Genomic DNA, 23,614 nt, shown 5'->3' with positions numbered 1-23,614 from the left:
TTTCCAATTTACAGCAATAGAACAGCTATACAGTTAAACCTGCTTATAACGAACCTCCATATAACGAATTCCTGGATGTAACAAAGTTTTTATATTCCCTGCCGTTACTTCATAAAAGCACATGTAATTGAGACCTCTATGTAACGAAGCGGCAGTGGGAGACCCCCTCGAAATAACGAATTTTCCCCGCCGACAACCTAGAGATTTCGCCACAAATTTTGTCATTTTTGCGCGAGCAGCAACCGGAAGCACCTTCTCCGCCGCGCCAGAATGCGAAGCGGCGGTGGCGCGCTTGGCGCGCTGGAATTCACGGCAACTGCGAGGCGAGAGCGAGCGCACGTGTGCTTGCGTGCGAGCGTGCGCGAGGCGGGCTTGCATCCCTCGACCCGGCGATTTCGCCGCGGCAGGCGTGACCTTTCCCCTCCCTTCATTCATACCTGATCCCGTGCTTGCTGTAGCTGGCCTAGCTCATCAAGCCGACACTCCCCTTTTCCAGTTGATGTTGCGGAAGGAAAAAAAAAAAAAGTTTTTATTCAACGCGCTGGCAGCGCCACTCTTTGGTTACTGCGCAAGTCTCTGTGCTTCACTAACCTGACACTAGGTGACACTATACGACGCTACGACGCCATCGTGTCGCTCGCTTTTCGTTTCCGACGCCTCGCACTTGTGTGAAACGACACACATCCAGCATCCAGTACCTAATGTGACATTCCAAGGATGAGTGCGTCAGCGAAGGAACGCAAGGAAAACGGGTGCGCGTTACAATCGAGGGCGGGTTAGAATCGAGTAAATACGATAAGCGTTTCTTTTTCGAATTTTCGTGCCGAACCTGCATATAACGAAATCCTCTTTATAACGAAGTTTTTCAGGAATTTGTCAATTTCGTTATATCCAGGTTTAACTGTATATGATACAGTCTTTGCAAGTGCACATCAGACTTGAATTTACTAGAAATATGTTCTAGGCCAGAGGACATGCAGGCCTGTTCACAATTCAAATAAGAGCATAGTGCAAGCACTTCACTTTGACAATGCGGGTGATAGGGACAAGGAAGTCAACTACAAGTTTCACATTTTCAAGTGACAAAGTTAACCATGGCAACATGGCAAATGAGTACAACAAAACATCACTTGCTTAAAAAAAAAAAAAAAAAAAAAAAAAAAAACCTGCTTGGTTGGTTAAATTAAATAAGAGAATCACAAAGAGCTGCTACAGTAGAATCTTGATACAATGACAGTTGATGTGAATTTTGGGGTGATACAAATTTTGAAAAATTCCCAGCCGGAATGCATCAAGTGCAAAGTGTTCTGTTTTGGGATTACTTGAACAATCTCTTGGGTTGCATTGGATGATACAAATTTCGGAGCTGCCACAAGATAAGGTCTCACACAGTCAGGAGAGTATGCTTGTGGAGTGCAGTTGCGAAGTCAGAGTTCGAATCTTTGTTTTCCGTAATCCTGGTGTAATGAAAAGTGAGCAAAAAGCCCTAAATGTGGTGTGCATTGAGCTCTAGCAATCTAGGTGAAGAAACAAGGGCAGAATTTTACACATTCGAAAGTGGTCTCGTCAACAACACCTAAGGAAAGAACGGTCCAGAAAGCCATTGATAACAAATTCATCTGAAGGTAGTCACAATTAATAAATAAGGATGTTATACCTTCATTTTAGTGTCATAGCTATAATTTGTTAAGGATTATACAAATTTTGGATTAAATGAAAATTTGTATCATCGAGATTCTACTGTATATAGGTATGCTTTTGCTTTGGCAGAAGTATTTAACCTTAAAATTGCCTACTTATTAGTTTAGCATGCAGCACATAAAAGAGGCGTAATGTTAGGATAATACACATCCACTCACAATATCCCAGAAGTAGTTTGCCAGCCAGTACACTACAGGATTAACACCACTGACAATCTGCAGGTGCTTGGCTTTGGTGTAGCGCTCATAGACCAGGAACAGCACAAAACTTGCTGGCACAAATGACATTGCAACAATGATGAAGATGGCAATCAGCACATCTGTTCCTTGTAAACTGAAAATAACAATGTGCAGTGCACTCACTGGATCAGCACATGCAATCAAGTTATGCAGTGTGGCAAATTAAGATTATTATAAGGACTTCACAACCCATCTTTCTCATCATCAACTCAACCATTTATGGCAGATCACAAACTTTAACAAAGGACGGGCAGAGCACCTGCCCCACAGTACATGAGTACAGTGCTGTCCACTTTTAATGGTATTACTTAAAACAATAACTCATAATCACAATGGGTTTTGTCTACTATAAATTTAAGGTATGTAAATTTAGCCTATAGACGTCACATTAAACACTTATAATAAGTAGATCTTTTTTTAATTAAAAGGTTCTAAACAAGTATGAACATTCTAAGTAAACAAGTGCAGCAAGTAGAACATGCAGGTGCAATTATATCTGAACCGTGCAGTTCTGGGAGTCATTAGGGGGCTCACAAATTCTAAACTAATGACCTTGATCGGTTGAGGTGATGCCAGCTGAATTTTCATGACACTCATTTCTCCATATGCCAGTCAGCTGGTTTGGGGTCCTTAGTTGGGTAACCAAATCAAGCCAACCGACAATAAAGCCAAGGAAAGGATTGGGGAACTGTTTCCTTAACTGAACTGTCGAAATAATTATAAATGGGTGTTGACTTAGTGATTTTTATATTCTTAGAAAACAAAAAGAAAAAATTCTGCCATTGACAGGAGCGCAACCAAGAGTTTCTGCATGGCACATGCAAACGCTGTGGGTTACATGTATTATTTCAAAAAATTGTTTCAAATAAAACGAATCTAGTTTCTGCTACAAGAACTTGTTCCTGCCTATTCTGCTCATGCACAAATAAACAACAGATTTTTGCAAATTTTTGTAAGCCATGAGATATGAATGCAGGAGCCAATTGAGGCGTTGCACTGCTGAGCACGAGATAGCGGGATCGAATACCGACCGCGGCGGCCGCATTTCGATGGAGGCAAAATGCAAAAATGCCTGTGTGCTTCCGTTGTAGTGCACGTTAAAGAACCCCAGGTGGTCAAAATTAATCCGGCGCCCTCCACTACAGCATGCCTCATAATCAGAACTGGTTTTGACATGTAAACCCCAGAAAGAAGAAGAAGAACATGGGATTTGCACCTTTGCACGAAGTTCAGGCATTGAAAGCCAACATTAATACATGAATAACTTATCTACAAATGTTTGTGCTTCTTTTTGTTCGAGCAGCTTACAAATACAAGCAGTTTTTGCTTTTGAATTCTGCCCGGACAATGTCGCTAAAACAACAGCAGCAGTAATATCACACCAGATTTAAAATTCACTTCCAACTATGCACACTTGTCTGTTTGAAACACTATGCCCTTCAAAAATTGCTGAATTTCAAAACACAGACTAGGATTACTTTCACTAAATGCTTTTCAGTGTCAGTCTAAATGTCAGTCTAGAAAAACGGAAGCAATAGAAGAAATAGTTACATTTGGTCCTTCGACAGCAGGAACGATGTGTCCGTCATGGGATGATTAACCACAGTAATTCCTACACAGGAAGAAATAATGATTCAGCAGAAAACTCTTTTCCTTTAATGTTATAAAATAAGACAGACTTTTGCGCTCTGGCAATAAGCCCAGCTCAGAAAAAGCACTTCTCCTGAACTACTAAAAATGTGCCTGGTCCTCCCTGTGCTTCTGCAATTCAGCATTGTGAGAAGTTCTTTAACGAACAAAAATAGCCACTATACAGAAGATCAGCGGTTTCATTTCTATATTTGGGAACAAGAGGTTTAACAAATGGTGTCGTCAAGTGACACTATGCAGTCATAATTTTGCATGCATGGGAAAGCATGGTTTGGTTATGAGACAATCAACAAGTTTATTTATTTTGTGTTGGGCAACAGTCCTGAAGGTAATAAAAGTGGTGAAAGACACGTTTAACAACATTTGGTGAAAATATAAGGGTTTGTAGCTTGCCATTCGATAGCACTACTGAGACATGTAGGAGGGCCAGCTCCAATACTGCAGGCTCTCTCTTGAGTGGGCAATATGTGTAAACTACAGCATGCAAAGCATGTTTTGTGTGTGGAGGAATAATTTAATCAAGTTTACCATAGACACACTGATAGTATGGAAAGACCTCATATATCAAGTCCTACACTATAAGTTGCTATATTATAAGTCATGTACATTTTCATATATTTAGAACAGAGTCACTGTCAGCAGCACAGAGATTTTACAAGTGCCACTTTCATATGGTCACATAAATATACATAGCTCTGTCCTGTGTTGCCATTATTTCTGCGCTGCTTTTACTACGAATACATGGCTCGAAACATGCAAAAACCTGCACATGTTGTACATCATAAATTGACAATACATGACATTGAATGGTTAAGCACAGAATAATCAATTAGAAGCAGAAGCAGTATAGGGATCACTTAAGAAATGCACTTTAGCCATTTATTGGAGACGAGAAAACAACTCACACCATGTATAAAGCATTACCATAGTGCTCTTGGTATGTTATTGTTCTCACACACACACACACACACACACACACACACACACACACACACACACACACACACACACACACACACACACACACACACACACACACACACACACACACACACACACACACACACACACACACACACACACACACACACACACACACACACACACAAAGGGGGGGGGGGGTGAGCAATCCAAAAGTTGAGCCATTTTATACAGAAGAAAAAAGTGGGACTGATCTGTTCCACTGTCCACCTGGTACCCTTTCATAATGTTCACTTCTGCCTCCTCATGGCTGCTTCCAAAAGTAATCAGTAGCAGACTGGGCACACTGGCACATTTTACAAGCCTAAGTGGAAGGAAGAGTGGCCTGGCTTTTTCCTGTGACTTTAGTGCAAGTGAGCAAAATTGTATTCAGAAGATAATGTGTTTATGCCATGTTAACTTAAAAAAACAGTGATAAAATTACAGGAAGTAGACAAAAAGGAAGTAAATGAATGGTTTAATGGCTCCACTTTATCACAGGACATGCAGAGTAATGAAGAACCTTTAGCAAGATCAAAATGTTAAATGACGGCTGCCACAGTTCATGGCTATAGCACTGTGAAGCAGAGCTGAAAAACAGGATGGATATTACGGTTAAAATGCAGCATGCAATCACTCGGATAAATATGTCCTGCTGTTAACAAAGGGTTAGTAGTCCAGCTCACAATGATAAAGTAACACTAATAGACAGGAAAACATAACTAACAAAAACAAGAAAAATGGCAATTTATAATCAAGGAATACAATATGTTTCATGATGGATCTGTTTACACTTACCATAAGTAGATGGGTGTCCATTTTCAAGTGGAAGATTAGCCCTTAGAATGGCATTATTGATGCTATTAATGTAAGTGGGCATTGCATGGTATCCTTTATTGTTGTACCATACCTGACACAAGAGAACCATAAAACAAATTCTTAAACGATTAAAATACACCTTCAAGCTTTTATGCCACAAACGTTATGCTCTCTCTAGACTTCCATTTAATGGTGTTCGAACATGGGCACGGACAGATATGGGCAACAGGCCTGTGTCAATCCCAACTTGAAGTTGGCTTTCTGCTACAGTCGAACCAAGAAAATCTACAGTCAAAAAACTACAGTCGAAGTGCCAAGAAAATCCAATTGTTATAACCGATAATTGTTTAAACCGGGTTATACAAAAAAGGCAGAGGGGACAAGCATTCAAACATTTTAATTAGACACAAAGCAGTACAAACACAATTATAGCATTACTGGTTTTAAAAATACTCGGATGTAACAATGAGCAGCTGCTGCACTGTGAACTTTTGTGTGTGTTCTATGGTAAAATAAACTGCTTACTACGATATTCCCCATGCCACATTATTGGGTATAACAATTAAACCTGGCTACTTGGGTGCCTGCGCAGAAAAAAAAAAAAGGAACGAAAAAAATGCGGGCCGCTTCACCACACTCGCCTTTGTGCCGTGTGGGGTGCGCAACACAAAAGCATGTCTGGCAAAGTGGCTCACAATTTTTCTTTTCTTCATTTTTTTTCTTTTGAGGATTTTGCATTCGGCACATACACCCAGTAGCCAGGTTTAATTGTTATAACAAATAGTGCGGCATGGGAGCATTGTAGTGAGCGGTTTATTTTACCATAGAACAAAAACAAAATTGATGGTGCATAAGCTGCTCATTGTTATATCCGATATATCGTAAAAACCGGTATTGTTATCAGTAGGTTCAACTGTCACTGCATGCTGAACTGTAATCGGCTGGGAAGCCTAGTCAAGCTCACAAGAGCTTTTTCTTCCCATGCCCTCTACTTCCTGAAGTGAAGTGAAATAAAGTAAAGTGAAAGTATATCCATCTCTTTAAAGACAAAAGCACTCCCCCCCCCCCCCCCCCCTTCTCTTCCTTTCCTAGCATTCCTCAAGAATCACATGAAATACAAAGTGGTGAGAGCTATGGATGGGTGTTAGGGGCTTAGGAAGAACATGCAGGTTTGGCACAGGTGAGACGCGATTTTAAGATCATGACCTCATGAACAAAAAGTAAACCTAAAAAAACTGCACAAAAATACCACAAATGTATATCAGATTAAGTCATTTCAGATGACTTCTCCTTCACTGAATTTCCAGATTCATGCACTTTGTATACTGACTTCCTGTATGATTCAAACTGGGTGTACGAGATGCTGAAGAAGAGAGACAACATAGACTCGGTTCTAGAGAAACCTTATTACGAGATGCTGAAGAAGAGAGAACATAAACTCGGTTCTAGAGAAACCTTATGGTTATTTGAGAACATGACAATTTTAGGAAAAGTAACAATATTTCAGCCAAAACTACATATAATTGTGGTAAACTTTGTACACTGTTTGTTTCATTGCCGTTTTCAGATACAATGCGCCTTCAGCATGAATTAAACTGACAGAATGTGGCTTCAAAAATGCCTGTATGCTAGTATTAGGTGGCGCTTGTGGATGCTGACCACTGCAGACATACTGTTATCACTGTTCCCTTTTCCACTGATAAAAAATAAATATGTACTTAACATTCAATTAGGTCAAAAATGCATAAAATCAAACGCATAAAAATGTATGTAAAATGTACAGCATATGATTGACTGACAGGGTCTAATGTCACAAAGCAGCACAGAGGCCATGAGAAATGCCATAGTGGAGTACTCTGAATTAATTTTAACCGCTTGGAATTCTTTAATGTGCATCCAAAGCACAGCACACTAGTGTTCTTGCCTCCCACCCCCATCAGAACAAAGCGACGGCTGCTAGGAGGCAAATCTGTACAACATATAAATGTGTAAAAGCAACAAGCTTAGGTGAAATTTCCTCAATTAAAATTTTATAGACTCTGTGTAACATCTTCCAAAGTGTTCATGGATTACAAAAACCAGCTTGTAGAGAATCATAGAGAATGGAATGGCTCTACGCTCATGTTTTATCTTTTGTTGCAGTACTTCCAACTCTTTCGTTACCGCTAGAAATAAGATCATTTTCAGTGCTCTTATTTTTTAAAATTTTATTTCAGGACGTAGTAGTCGCATCGTATACTGCAATACATAAAGTCATAGCCTGATCCCTGGTGTTTTAGATGGATGTATAGCAGTAACATAGGCTCAGACAATTCTTTAGAATTCTTATTTGAAACTTCAAAGAAGCACCTCAAGGAACATGAATGAAAGTAACAATTTGCTATTTTTAGTATAAGTACTAAGAGTAAAAAAATCTAAAATATGCACCTGGTTCCTAGTTCCCAATTTTTGTAAGTCAGATCAAGAAAAAAAAAATATTATGAAGATTTGTTGGCGTCAATACTAGACATAGTGATGCCCATGCAATGCGGGAAAGCAGTAGCTTTACAATTATGAAAACGGGTAAGTTCCTATTGTACAGGGGGGGCATTTGTTTTTACCCATTGCAGCAGGTACCTGATTCGTTTCTTACTGCATTTTTTAGGCTCGTGAAGCAATGGTTGTCAGATCAGGGAGCATGCAGAAGTGTCCTCATACTTGATTATTGCGTTCGATCATAATCTCTACGCAAGCAAAGTGGTCTAGTGCATGTTCAACAGGCGCTGGAGCCTCCACATGCTTTGTTCAGTTCCTGTACAGTAATGTGGAGTGTTGCACAACATTGTACAGCAATGAATAAGGACACTTGCACAGGCAGTGTTCAAAATGTATGACATTAGACTGCTAGTCAAGCTTCATTCGAAGGTCCATCCAAAATCGACTGTGTGCTCTTATGTGACTGAAAACCCAGGAAGGATTGCAAGTAATAATTTGTATGTACGTTGTGAAAACCCTGATTGATTATGTTATGTTTTCCGAGTTGACTTTGCTGGTGCACCAGCCAAGCCAGCTGTGTGCGCCCACGCTTTTGCACCCTCTCGTTCGTGTACCCCTTCCCTCCGGCTCCTGTGCCGAGATATTGTCTGCGTTCCCTTTCCCAAACCCTTTCACCACTGCGATATATATATTGCAGTGGTGCCTTCAATAAATGTTGTTCCACCACCAGCTAGCGTCTCGTTGTGCTGCTGCCTGTCGCAGCCAGTTATTACAGTGGCGACGAGTCTCACGGATACCGACCATGCGGTGAAAGCGGTCTAACACGACGGTGAAACCAGACTACCGTGACGTGAAACACCAAAGAGAACCATGGCCAGTCTTCAGCTACCAGGGTTCGACGATACCAGAGATAAGTGGAAACCATATCTCCTAAGGGCAGAAGCATATTTTGAAGCAAATGACATTACTGACTCAAAGAAGCAACGGGTGCTGCTGGTGGCTGCCCTCAGCACGCAGAAAGTTCAAGTGCTAGCTGGTCAAATCACGCCAAAGACTCCCAATTCGCTCACGTATACTGAAGCAGTTGCAGCGCTAAATAGCTACTATGACCCCAAGCGTCACGAGACCGCAGAGAGCTACAAGTTTTTCACGCGTTGCCAACAGGAAGGGGAGTCAATGCAAGCGTTTCTCGTCGACATACGGCGCATAGCGGACAACTGCAACTTTGGCAGCTCATTAGACCGCATGTTAAGGAATCTGATTATTTGCAGCGTACGCTCAAATAGCCTGCGTAAGCAGCTACTTACGAAAGAAGGGTTGACGCTAGAAGACACCGAAGCTATAGCCATTTCAGCGGAAGCAGCGGACAACGATGCTAGAGATATGAGCATAGAATTGCCAACGTTGCTCAAAGTGCAAGCCCATCATCGCTCATCTCAAGATAACCACAACAGAAGTGCAGCGCTAACGTGCGGAAGATGCGGAAGCACGAGGCATGACGATAACGCCTGCCGGTGGATGAAGGCACGCTGTTTTCTTTGTGGGCAGCACGGGCACTTGGCTAGGATGTGCTATGACGCGCCAATATCAGATGGGCAGAGTGCGAAACAGGCACAGAGTGTAAAAGCATTGATGGCCATGCAAACCACGTCAAACCCTGACAACAGGGACGAAGCCAGTGCGGCACACGTTTGGACCGTAATCTCTTAAAAGAAAAACGGACTGGAACCACCGATACGACGGTGGTTCAACGACGATACGTTGAACTACAGATGGAAATCGACACAGGGTCTCCGGTGTGCGTCATCTCGCACCATATCTACGAGCGAAACGGCGCACAGTGGCCACGCATGAAGGCTCCCCGAATGAAGTTATCGTGTTACGTGGGAGAGCTGCCCATGCTGGGTGAACTCGAACTGTCGGTGCGGTACAAAAATGTGTCCGTCATGTGCACACTAATTGTGCTTGACTGTGCAGGACCGAGCCTGTGTGGACGTGACCTGATAACGGCGCTCAGCAATATGGGTGTGACGATTGGACAGCTGATGGCGCCGGAATTGCCTGCCTGTTGCAAGTTCATCCGCTCACAGGGTGAACAGTATGCTTGCGGACTACGAAAACGTCTTCTTGGCAGACCTTGAACTCATCAAAGGTCCTCCTGCCAGTCTGAAGCTCAAGTCGACAGCGACGCCAAAATTCTCTAAGGCTAGATCCATTCTTTACGCACTACGTGACAAGAGCTCAAGCGAAATTGATCGGTTGGTGTCTCTGGGAGTCTTGTCGCCAGTACAGCATGCGGAATGGGCTACGTCTATCGTAGTAGTCTTGAATAAGGATGGTACTGTTCGAATTTGTTGAGACTTTAAGGTCACTCTCAACCCAGCTTGCGATGTGGAGCATTACCCACTTCCGGTAGTCGAGAACATGTTTGCCAGCTTAAATGGGGGTGAGGCTTTCAGCACGTTGGATTTGAAGGATGCGTACAACCAAGTACCGCTAGACGACACATCCCACAAGTTGTGTGTCATTAACACCCATCGCGGTTTGTAATGTTATAACAGACTCCCGTTAGGCATAGCTTCAGCGCCGGCTATCTTTCAAAGGAAGATGGATGCGATATTTTGCGGGTTACCGGGCGTCCAAGCCTACCTTGATGACGTGCTAGTGTCGGAGTGTAGCGGTGACAGCGGAGGGAGGCTTAAGGAAGTATTAGACCGATTCTGAGAACACAGCGTGAAACTTAGGCCCAACAAATGCAAGTTCAGACAACCTTCAGTTACGTATCTTTGGCATCGAATAGATCCTGAAGGATTGCATCCCATTGAGAAGAATGTAGAAGCTATCATGTAAGCGCCACGACCCCGTAATGTCACAGAGTTGCATTCCTTCTTGGGCATGCTCGCATATTATGCACGATTCTTGCCGAATATGTCCTCGCTTCTCTCTCTGTTGTACCGGCTAATGGAAAAGAAATCGCGCTGGGAGTGGCTGCCACAGCATCAGGCTGCATTCGAACAAGCCAAGGAAAGCCTGAAGAATGCACAACTGTTGGTTCATTTCGACCCCAACGAAGAGCTGAAGCTAGAATGCGACGCGTCTCCCTAAGGGCGTAGGAGCAGTGCTGCTTCCTTCGGAAGGAAATGATCATAGGCCAATTGGATTCCGCTCCAGAACGCTAACGAAGGCGGAACAGAATTATTTGCAGTTGGAGAGAGAAGCATTGGCACTTATTTTTGGCGTATCTCGTTTCCAGGATTATCTTCTAGGTCGGGAGTTTACTCTGGTCACCGACCATCAACCCCTGCACGGGCTACTGAGGCCTGATCGCCAGACACCAACAATGGCGGCAGCTCGCATTCAACGGTGGGCACTGTTCGTGGGCGGCTACCAGTACAAGCTGCAGTACATGCCTGGGAAGCAACTGCTAACACCAGATGCCCTCAGCAGACTTCCAATAGAGGCGACTGAGCCAGCGTTGGATGGCGACCCACCCGAGTACGTCTTGTCATTGGAGGCACTGGATGAAGGTATTGTAACGACCCACGAATTACAAGAGCTGACCGCCAAGGACCCAGTGTTAGTCCGTGTCGCACGCTATATATTGCATGGGTGGCCGCGAACGGCTAAAGGAATGGAGAAGTTGCTGCTGCCATTCTTCGACTGAAAGTTGGAGCTGTCGTGGGCCCACAAGCTAGTCTACTGGGGAAGTTGGGTTGTGATACCGTCTGCAGCACAAAAAAGGATGTTACAGCTGCTACATGAAACACACCAGGGCTCATCGGCCATGAAATCAGTCGCACGGTCATTATTCTGGTGGCCGGGTGTTGACAGGGACATAGAGGACATGTCGGCACAGTGTGAAAACTGCGTGCAGAATCTACCCATGCCGGCAGCAACCCCGCCAGTAAGTTGGCCCAAGACATGAGAAGTGGTCTCGGATCCACATTGATTTTGTAGGGCCAATAGCGGGCAAGATGATACTTGTGGCAGTTGATGTGCATACTAAATGGATTGAAGCGGTTCCCATGAGGCACACGAACACGCTTGTACTGTTCGCTGTTTGCAAAGCATGTTTTGTCGTTTCGGAGTACCGCACACAATTGTGCCTGATAATGGCACTCAATTCACAAGTCAGGAGTTCGCCACGTTCGTAACAAGAAATAATATTGTGCATCTGCACACAGCGCCATTCCATCCTCAGTCGAACGGAGCCGCTGAAAGAGTGGTTTGAACCGTGAAGGATGGGTTGCGCAAGATGACACAAGGGGCGCTGGAAGATAACCTCATGTGACTGTTGTTCAATTACAGGCGAACCCCCCAAAGGGAAGGAAAGTCTCCCTCGGAGTTGCTCCTGGGTTACCAACTACGTTCGCGCCTGGACACGTGTTTGCCGCCCAGGGCCACAGGTTCAGCAACAGGCACGGACGACTGGGCTGTCTCGCCAGGCAGCAGAGTATATGTGCAGAGTTATGGCACCGGCCCAAAATGGGCACCAGGGCTCATGCAGTCTACGTCCAGCTCCAGGATGGTAAAGGTGGAAACTCCAGCCGGAGTAGTGTGGCGCCATGTCGACCAAGTCCCCCACCGCCATGAAGGTACAACTGGAGGGAATGGTTATGACACCATTGCAAGCGAACAGTGGGACAGGCGACTTGACATAACTGGCACTGCCTCTTTGACTGGCGTGACAAACACAGTCCCGGCAGCAACAGAGCATCACACGGTAGATGAGGAAACGACCGCAGCTGAACAGCCACCGACGGGCCACATTGACAAACCAACTCGACCGACGCAGTAAGTTCCTGACGTCGACGCGACCGCGGAAACGACTGACCCTGCACAGCCTCCACTACGGCAACCGACAAGAACTCGGCGATACAGCGGTTCTAAATTAAGTGGGAAGGAATGCTATGTTTTCTGTGTTGACGTTGTTGTGCACCAGCCAAGCCAGCTGTGCGCACTCCCGTTTTTGCACTCTCTCGTTCGTGTGTATCCCTTCCCTCTGGCTCCTGTGCCGAGATATCATCTGTGTTCCCTTTCCCAAACCCTTTCAGCACTGCGATATATATATTGCAATGGTGCCTTCAATAAATGATGCTCCACCACCAGCTAGCGTCTCGTTGTGCTGCTGCCTGTCGCAGCCGGTTACTACAGATTAACTCTTTCCTTAGCACGGCACTAGGCGTCGATTACTGGTATCGACGTTTTTGAGCGCCTACTTAAAAAAAAAAAAAAAAAAAACGCCGCGCTCCTAGACTCATAGCAGTATCTCGGTGATTGTACACAAAGTAGAGTTTCTGTTTCTGCACGGTTCACATTTTTACCGCGTGGCAGAGATTTTTAAAGCGCGTGCAAGATCAAAGGTTGAGGTGCACTCGAGCGGCGTGATGGCGTTGACATCCAGAACCGCTCGCGCTCGAAAGAAAGCAGTTGCCCGCTTGATCCCGACAATCCTAGAAGCGATTTTTTTTACTTTTCGAGCAGTGATGCCTCAGACATCAATGTCGCGTCATCGGAGTTTAGTTCAGATGAGGGAACTTCAGCAGATCAGCCGGGAACATGAACTGTTACCCGCCGGCAAGTTTCGTTTTTGCCTTCCGTTTTGTTTATTGATATCTACAGCCGGTTCAATTGCCCTGTTGGTGTCCAAACTATTATTTTCCTTGTTTATGGTGTGTCCCCTTCATTTGGACAAGATGTGCTACCACCAGTTTCGACCCCAGAGAGTTCCAGGCATTGATATCGGGATGAGGCTCCAGAGGGGGCTGAAACGGCTGGCGAGAGCTGCCAATTTTTTTCGCCTGTCATTTACGGCGGAGGTCGTTCATGCTATATGTGTAAACACTAACACATATGCATGGACGCATATCCTTGACAAACGGATGTAAAGAATTTTTTTTCTCTGAAGATATGTCTATCATTAGGAAAGTTTGCCATGAATTTCATTAATTATTTGTGTTTGGTAATTTTTATTACCTATTTTATAATTACTGTTTCTTTTCCAAAATGTACTTTTGAAATGTGCAATTAGTACTCACGTTTTGGTATATAATATTATGCTGTAAATTAATATTTTTCTTGAAAAAAAAAATCGTAAGTAGGACCAATCAAGAACTTGAATGTTTCACTATGCATCATGTAATTTTTCTTAATACAAAGAGTACTTTATCTATGGGTATAATTCTTTGAAGCAGGGGTTCTCAAGCATGTTCATTCCAGGGAGCCCTGCTAAGCTCCATGAAGTGCCAAGGATTAAACGAATTAACATGTCCGAATTAAACGAATGTCGAATTATCGAAGGTATCAAGAAAAACGAGTGCTTCCTACGTCAACACGCTTTTATTTACTGAATGAATCAGCAAATCTTGTTTATATTTTGCACAAGAGCAGTGCGGAAGCTAAAATTCTTTTCATCTCATGATTGATTAGCGCTCGCAGCGCTGCCGCGGCATCTGAGACGCGCTTTTTACTACCGCGCGCACATTCAGATTATTTTTTCGCCGGTAAGCTGGTCGCCAACAAATCGGTTGTCCATCGCGATGCAGCCGATGCTCTTTATCTTCGATAGCTTTTCACTGAGCCAAAGGGAAACTGCTGCTTGCCGCAACCGCTGCGGACGAAACCACGGTCGCTATCGATGCGAACATGCACGGCGACCTTGAGGTTCTGAATTGGCAGGCGGCCGACGCACGCTCCAAGTCAAAACGAAACTACCATTTGCTGCAACAAGTCCTGACGAAACCGCGGTCGCTATCGACGCGATCATGAATGGTAACTACGAAGTTGTGAAGGTACGCAGCCAACACACGCACCGAGTCAAAACGAAACTGCTGTTTGCCGCAACCGCTGCGATCGAAATTGTGGTGGCTATTGATGCGATCATGGACGGCACTCATGAAGGCACACGGCTAGCCGCCAACGTGGTGTTACACACGGCAATAAATGCAAGAATAAAGGCCACAATTACGCCCGAAGCGTTCCGGCTTTGCTGTCGGTCACGTACCGCGTACGATTGCCGCTGATGACCATGGCGACGCAGACTGCGTCGCTTCATTTTCGGTTGGACGCTAGCGCCGTTTTTGCTTCTTTCCGTCGCACATTTGCGGTGCTCCGCCCATTTCTTTTTAAATTTTTCGATGTATACATCAGTGCGCACGCTATCGGCACCTGCCCTATCTACGAACTGGAGAAATGCGCATGGTGGTAAGTTACGGCCTCCGAGATTCAAGTGCGAAAGCTTAAGCGCGCTGCCCGTTTTCGGAGGTTGGGTGGCTACAAGTTGCTCGCGGATTTATTGCACAGTTTGCGTGTTGCTGTTTAGCACTGTGATGTGCTTTTTGACACTTGGGCATGGGTAATGGAGGTTCTCTGGATCGAGCGCACCTCGTGATCGCCATCTTTAGCCAATTGGCAATCACGGAACCAGGGAAAATTAATCAGTGGCTCGAGGAACCCCGACCAGGGGCCTGCGGAACCCCTGGGTTCCGCGGAACCCACTTTGAGAACCGATGCTTTAAAGAAATGTTTCCGATATATCAACAATTTGTATATTTTGAAATTTCTCTAAAAATGCTTTTGCCAGAGATGTTACTTCTTACTTTCCCCAAAATATTCTTGAAAACTTTTGGGATTTTTATTTGCTTAGGAATTTTTATGGAATTAAAATTTTTTGTATCTTTTTAAATAAATATTATTTGAAAGCACATTCACTTAAGTTCACTTTTATATACTGCATGACACTGTAAACTTAGTAGCTTTTGCACAAAAAATTCCTAACTCAGACATCCAAAAAACAGCCAATTTCCCCGGGGTAAGGAAGGAGTTAAAGTAACCCACGGTGGGAAAAATAAAGTTGCACTTGAGATTAGTAAAACACAATTACCAAAATAGCATGCACTCATGAGCATCTTCCGTTGTATGAGACATTGTTTAAACAGCTCAGACGTCGGACCAAAAAATGAGAAGACCCAAGAGAAGGTTTTGTGTTTTCACTGCTGCAGTCATTTAAAAATCATTTTGCCAAGTAGACCAAACCGCAAATTTAGCATCGTTTTATTGAGAAAGCGCTAGAAGCACTCGAGGCTAGCGTCGACAATACAACCAGTCCAAGTTTTATTTTTCCAGACTCCCCAATCTGGCAAAAATTGTCAAATCTGACAAATAGTTAAAGTTCAGTTGTCATTTCAGACGGTGCATGACGTTGCTAGTAGAAGAATTGCAACGGAAATGTTTACCAGCATGTAGAAAAACTGTAACAAATTGATTGATTGCTACAGCCTCCTGAGACCAGAACACAACTGTGGGATATAATCGGTCTTCATGGTGGTTTTTATTGTGTACTGTTATGTAATGAACTCGGAAAACAATTTAAAAATTTAAATACCACCGTTAGACGCGAAAAACTGCATTTCCATGTATGTGAAAAAAATAACTGTCTCCGTCATCTCCTCATATTTGCTAAGGTAAAAACGGCATTTCATTGCTTAAACGCAGAGATGAAGATGGAACTAAGTGTAGTACATTGCCATGTGGCTGCCGCGTCCCCCCAGTATTTTCATGAAATCTCAGTGATTTCAATACACACCTCAAGGTTGAATTCGGCCGCATGGGACGACAGAGAGGTATAGATTAATTGACTGTCCAATTCCTCGAAAGCAGACATTAAGAATACGAGGAAACCACTTTTTACAGTTACACATGCACTGTACTTCATACCAGAATGAATATTTTGTGTAATCACTTACAAGTGAATTCCAAAAAAAATGTTGAAGGCAATGTGCAATGTATTGTGCAAGAGGTCTTAGGAGGACAGGCGTGGTAACAAAAGAGGTTAAGTTGTAGCCCAAATAAGACAAAATTTAATTTGAAAGAAAAGAAAGCACTTATAGTCTTCAAATTAGACAACAATTTACAAAAGTAAAGAAATATAAAGCACTACTGTCGACGTTTGTGGTGCAAAAGGCTAGGGGAAGAAAGAAGAAAAGGACTGTTGGTGCTCTTTCTGTCCATTTCTTCTTTCCACCGCTAACTGTTTTTTTTTTTTTTTTGCCACAAACATCAACAGCTATGCACCATTTAGCTCAACATAGTACTTTGATAAGGCACTACCTTGGCAACATCTCTGACGGCAATTTTTCTAAAAAGTGGTGGTGCATCTTCTCCAAATGTCGAAGGCACATAGTCACGTGACAGACCAAAGGAAAAAGCTCCATACCTGAAACAATTAAAAATGAGCTTTGCTTTAAACATAGTACACTCTCTTTATATCTTAAAAATTTGTTTGTTCTATTACAAGTTTAGCTAAACTGAAGTATGCTGAATGTATGGAAGACAAAAAAAGGTCAATAAACTGTTCATCTCATCAGATAGCTTGGCCCAAGGTGCAAAAAAAATAATATATATTTTTAAGAACTGACCAGACTTAATTTAAACTTAGAAAGGACATAGTTATACTATTATTAATAAGCCCCCTGGATTAAATTTCATTATTCGGGATTAATTTCAGAAATGTTATGGCTGGTACAAGCAATAAGTCAATATTCTTGCTTGTAAAAACTACCGTTTATAAATAAAAATATGGCTTGCAATGTTTCTGCCTTAACTATCCAAGAAAGGCCCAGTGTGTGAAACTACGAAGTTGTTCTTAGATGTTTTAATTTCACAGTGGAAACAATGTTTCAAATGATACTGCTCTTTTTCATTTTCTACTGTGCCTTAAAAATTCTATTACTAGATCAAAAACGAAACTAAATTTAAATCCCCCGAGACCACACTTGCACTCCTGAATAAATTTTGGCCCAGAACAGCTTTTAAGGTTCAGTAAATCTTGGGTAGTATAAAAATGTTTTTGTATACTTGAAGTTTAGTAGAAAAATACTAAATAAGAGGAGTTTAAAAGGACTTTGAAGTTCTAGAAGTGACAAAGTTTGTTTCCAGTGAGTATTGTGTTTCTTGAAACATACAATTACATACATATTTTAGGTCATCCTCTTGAATTCTGTCCTTTTGACAAGCAAAACAGTCAAGATTTGTCAATTTGCAACTTGCAACGGTATGGCGCAAGGGCACGTTGATCACATTCACCAAGAACACAAAATAACTACTGCACAAATTAAAGGGTTCTTTTATAGTGAAGTCTCCGGTCTTATTTCAAGGCTCCTACTTAGATAAATACAGGGAAACTGAAAGGTCATTGTACACACATTAGAAAACACAACATAAAGCAATCAAATGTGGTTAGCTGAATTGGTAAAAGCTCTTATCTAAGTTCAATTACCTAGCACTGCCAAAAACATGTTCAATGACCACTGTTTCTATGAAAGCATAATAAAAAAAAAAAAGAGTGCTGTTATGTATGAAGTAATGCCACAGATTGAGCAATTTTTAGCAATGACAAGATGACATGACTGGTCCAATGCAAGTCACTATAAAAAATGAATCTCTTGTCACAGTTACCAGCATAAATGTTCATCTATTTACCTTCGAAGTCTATACATATCAGTCGTGTACAAGTAGTACTCATGCTCATTCTGGCTGCTTATGTCAAGCAGGATATCGCCAGTCAAAGCCCTGAACATGGGTGGATCTTGGAAACCATATGGTTCACAGACATAGCCAGTCTTATCTGCTGAACAATGGCAGTATGGGTAGAAGCGTTCTTTCCCTTCTTTAACTTGTTTTGCTGCAAAAGAAAAGAACAAGGTGAGTTTTCTGATGTATATAGGCTACCACAATTAAAGGATATAATTTTTCAACCATAACTACCATTACACTCTTGTTCATATTGTGCAGATAATGACCACCACCGATGTTATTATGCCACAAAAAGGGGAACTGCAGCTCAGGAGCTAGAACTTGTTAAGGCCTCCTTTTTCGGCACACAAACTTGAGAAACTATACAGGCTCTGCAAGCTTGTGATCTCAAACCATGCAGTTCTCAGATATTGAAAGCAACACCTAAGACAACTTGTGCTGTACACATACAGCATCGTGTATTCAATCCTGCTGACTAGCAGTAACATGCAGTAAAGGGCATACTGGCTAAACAGACAGATGCAAGGTCAAAGAAGAACACTAGTATAATGTAAACAGGGTGCTATCAAGGCACTTGACACTCCTATAGAGACTGCGGCTCTGTACTAAAGCTCAAGAAAACAATGACCACGTGTGAATAAATGGGAAAAAATGCTAGAGAAATTAGTGAAGCTGCCCAGAGTCAGAGCATTGGCACCAAATGTGTCTGCACAGCTTCTCTTACACTGACAAATAAAGAGCTTGCGTTTCTAGAAATTGACAAAGGGACCAACAAGGATGGCTAACAATGAACTGCGTCCATTCTCTGTCATGATCCATACCACATAAACATGTGCTGAACTTTTTTTTCTTGGCATTTTTTTCCCTTTAAACATTTTCCTGACACCAATCTCTGCCAGTGAAGACCCTGCTGTCTTTCTTCTCCTATTCACATGTTTTTCCTCTTCCACAAGATTCATCTTGGCCCCATTGGACCTGTATCCTACTACCCGCACACTTCCGCCACCCTTTTGGGCTACTACGATTTGGTAACTAAACGCCTCAAAGCCACACTACCAATGACCATCTGGTTATTATTACGTTTTGGTGTCAAATTCATTTGTCCTGCACAGTTGGTACAGCTCCTTTTTTTTTCTTTCTCATGCTCATCTTTGTAATTTGTGTTTTCTTGCTAAACACTGGTGACTTGCAAGGAGTCCTTTCGCTCCCTTCCTCTTTTTTTTGTGTGTGTGTGTGTGTGTGTTTCCTCTGCTATGCTTATTGCTGCAAAACAAAGCCTTCAGTTCATTACACTATTCAAAGGAGTACTGACCACTGCAGGTTTGAACTTAGTGAGCCAGAGAGCTGCATCAGCTATAGCCTCACATAAACTGATGCATCAGAGCAAGCGCTTATCCTGCAGAAAGCCTTGAGCACTACGACACAGGATACACAGTTGTGTGTCGGTTAATGAAGACATTTATTTGAGCTCAACCTCTAGTGACAGCTGACAGAGTACAGTGGAATCTCGATGATACGATCAAGGCTAATACGAATTTCCGGATGATACGAATTTTTCTGTGGTCCCGGCCAAGCCCCATTACTTTGCACCGTGCTAGAGAACAGTTGTTACGAATCGATTTTCGACCCACGTCGGTTGATACGAATAAACGCCGCCCCACCGACGGCCGCGAAGGAGAACAGCGCGCAGTCACGCGCTTTCTCCCTTTCTTTTTTGGTGCGGACGCACGGACGCGGCGCCGGACAGCGCGGAGGCCGCGACTGGGCGCGAAGAGTTTGAAGCAAGAGTTTGAAGCGCTTTTGTTGCTTTTGTGCTTTTCCCCACGCAAGCGTGGGGAAGCGCGGCTGCCGCAGCGAGCGAGGGTTCGTGCGGTCTATCGCTTCAACGGAAACTGAGCGGCGTAAGCACAGTGCATACAAAGGTCAGAGCCGTGTGGAGATCGCTTTCAAGATACGGTGCGCGCGACAACACCGACGGCCGGCACAGGCGCAAAGCACAAGAACGCATTTGTTGGCAGAGTAGAAGCCGCCCCCCCCTCCCTCCTGCGCTGCCTTCCCGCTTTGCTCCTTTCGCGTGGGAGATTGCGTTGCCAGTTACCCTTGGGCCCGGTTGCAAGATACGCATTCGGTGCCGTAGCACAGCGTCGCCCCCCCCCCCCCTCCCTCCCATCCTCCCATACCCCAACGGCCTTTCGCGCTCGCGTTTGCTCTCCGTTGTGCGTTTGCTTTCCGCGAAGGTGCGCGCGTGCCCCGCGCTCTTTCACTCGCACATACGGCGCGCGGCGACAATTTTATCGCCCTTGGACTCATGCTCCACGTCTCATGCTCCGCTCCTCCTCCGAATCGCCCTCGTTGATCTCCTCTCCCATCGGTGGGTGCACCTCGTTGAGAAGCGCGGTCGCTACCGCCCTTGTCGGCGATATTTTCCCGCGAAAGCCGCATTATGACCGGTATTTCGTCTCGCGCGGCTGCACTGTAAGCGGTATGCGTATACATGGAGTTCTATGGGAGGGTAAGCGGGAGTCGGAAAAGGCCGCGTTGTAGCCAGTTCTGCACTATGAACGGTTACGTTATAAGTGGTCTATACTGTAAATGCTTTGTACGTACGTGTGCCTGAGTGAGTTCACCTCCGACTCTTTAATTTAGCTAGTTTTAATTGTGTTTCGATGATACAAATTTCGGCTAATACGAATATTTTTCGTGACCCCGTGAGATTCGTATCATCGAGATTCCACTGTATAAACACCCAGTCCCAGATTGCTCGGGAAGCAAGAGCCCCTGAGCAAAGGATAAATACACAGAATGGGTGCCATTAGCACATTGCTGCTGGATGAAGCATTTTCGCAATGTGCCGTGAAGGGAGGAACGCTTCCTGTGGCTATGCTGCATATTCTCGCGGAGGCCAAAGGCCAGGTTATGAGAGTGTGGGGCAACCTCCTTCAGCATTCACCTCCAATGAATGGAACCTGGCATAGTAGAACCATGCACGAGCACTAGGCACCTTATGCGCCTGCCATAAGTGGAAGACACCACAGACGGGCTCAAGTCGGAGGGATTCCCGAAAGGGCAGTTGGATGAGAGGAAAACATGTAAGCATCTTCCACTATCCTGGAGAGGTCTCTGAGCTAGCTCCTTTGCAGTCACACTGACTGCGACTGGAACAGCGAGGGACCAATTCACATCACCAGTGCTTCAATGAAACAGGTCACAGACCTTCCAAGGTGGAGTGACAGCCTGTACATCTCCCCCCACCCTACAGCAGTTGGAAAGGGAAGAGGAGCAGGAGCAGAAAATAGGCAAGCAACCACATGAAGGCCATGGATTATGCCACAATTCCCACAAGTTAAAAGTCAGAACATGTCTTGCATATATTTCTCATATATTGTTCATATGCACTGTATAACATACATAATCATACCAATGCTACTAGCCTGTCAGCACATGCTTTCAAAGCACTATGTGTCACCTTTTCCAAACTGACAGCTTCAACAAGAATGATTACGATAAACTTCATAGATAACCCTTATGATACTAACAAAGTGCCTACATTATATGTACTTATGAATAAATTCATACATGTGGATTATACAATGGTTATGGTCTGCCTGAGCCAACATCTGTATTTTCGACTGACATAAATCATTAAACATCAGGTGTGGACTATAGTCTGAAAGCATAATATTGTCACGGGGATTCACGAGCACACAGAAGAGACAGAATTGTAAATTACAATATGTACAGGCTGCTGCTACCGCAGAATGGCTGACAGCATGTCACGCGGCATGTCCACTCTTCTTTCTCTTCATGTAGCAAAGCGTCCCTTAACGGCAGTGGCACACCGACGGGGGGGGGGGGGGGGGGGGTTGTGACCCCCCCCCCACGCGTCCAGCCACACAAGTCCGACGTGTACCTTCAGGGCTCTGTTCACATTGTCATTACAATTGAGGAGGTGGCTTGAGGTTGAATTTTCCTCATTAACAAAAACACTCTATCACTGTCTTGTATTTATTCATTCACTCTTAAATTACTTTGAGTAAAACACTGAAGAAATAAACATCGTAACAATCCTTGGTGTCATTATATTATTATAATTATTAGGCATTTTATTTGGTGCTGGATTCCTCTGGCTAAAGCAAGGAAATTGCACATTATGGAAAGTGCTTGCTCCCCCCCCCCTCCCTCCACCACAAAAATGCAACTCCCCCCTAGCAGAGATCCTGGGTGCGCTACTGGTTAATGGCATGCTCATACGCAATGCCTCGTAATATCACTCCAGGTGGACTGAGCGCCGTCACGGCGCCTTTTAAAATCAGTAAGTACTGCTGGTGCAGTAGGGTTTTAGCCGCGACACACTGACAACATCAATAGCAGACGTAAAAGAAGGAGACGGGCGATGTTGGAGAGGAGTGATTAGGTAGTCAACGTCGTTGAGCTTGCGGAGACCTTTGTAGGGTCCTGTGCAGCGAGGGAGGAGCTTCTCGCACAAGCCTTGGCGTCGAGACGGCGTTCAGAGCAGGACCAGAGATTCAGGAGGGTACTCTACTTCACGGCGCCGGTTATCATAGCGCTCTTTTTGGGAGGCCTGCGACATACATAGCCTAGTGTGAGCAACCTGGAGAGCCATTCCGACTCGAGAGATGACGTCCTGAGCATATGCGGTTGGTACAGAGGGATCAGCAAGAACGAGCGTCTCGAAGGGCAACACAGGGCTGCAGCCATACAGGAGAAAGAACGGCGAATAGCCGGCGGTGTCATGCCAGGACGAGTTGTAGGCAAATGTAACGTAGGATAGGGTGGTGTCCCGGGAAATCACGGCGATCAGTAGAGACGTACATGGACACCATGTCCGTGAGAGGTCGGTTGAGCCGCTCGGTAAGACCATTGGTCTGTGGATGGTAGCCTGTCGTCAGGCGATGTTCAGTAGAGCAGCTACGAAGAATTTCGTCAATGACCTTTGCTAGGAAAGAGCGGCCACGATCCGTAAGAAGCTGGCGCGGAGCCCCTTGCCTAAGAATGACATCATTGAGCAGAAAGTCTGCAACGTCTGTAGCGCAGCTACTAGGCACGGCGCGCGTGATGGCATATCTGGTCGCATAGTCAGTTGCGACAGCAATCCATTTGTTGCCGGATACAGACATAGGGTAAGGTCCGAACAAGTCAAGGCCGATGCGAAAGAAGGACTCCGGTGGAATGTTGACAGGTTGAAGCAGGCCAGCCTGTGGAAGAGCAGGACGTTA

The 23,614-nt window shown here is 44.2% G+C and overlaps 1 protein-coding gene across 1 annotated transcript in view; it reads right to left on the bottom strand.

Moving 5' to 3' along the window:
- LOC119436435 (ATP-binding cassette sub-family A member 2-like) overlaps nt 1-23,614 on the bottom strand; it is a 342,759-nt gene that overhangs the window by 101,045 nt on the left and 218,100 nt on the right. Inside the window, exons 32-36 of the mRNA XM_037703279.2 lie at nt 18,324-18,525; nt 16,953-17,058; nt 5,349-5,460; nt 3,492-3,552; nt 1,860-2,034 (exon numbers count right to left, since the gene is read on the bottom strand). Coding sequence (XP_037559207.1) covers nt 1,860-2,034; nt 3,492-3,552; nt 5,349-5,460; nt 16,953-17,058; nt 18,324-18,525 — 656 coding nt within the window. The remainder of the gene's footprint in view (nt 1-1,859; nt 2,035-3,491; nt 3,553-5,348; nt 5,461-16,952; nt 17,059-18,323; nt 18,526-23,614) is intronic.

The sequence above is a fragment of the Dermacentor silvarum genome, chromosome 1 (assembly GCF_013339745.2).
Source record: "Dermacentor silvarum isolate Dsil-2018 chromosome 1, BIME_Dsil_1.4, whole genome shotgun sequence".
In the NCBI taxonomy this organism is placed as follows: Eukaryota; Metazoa; Arthropoda; class Arachnida; order Ixodida; family Ixodidae; genus Dermacentor; species Dermacentor silvarum.
Note: the sequence above shows the minus strand (reverse complement) of the source record. Positions and strands in the feature narration are given on the sequence as shown.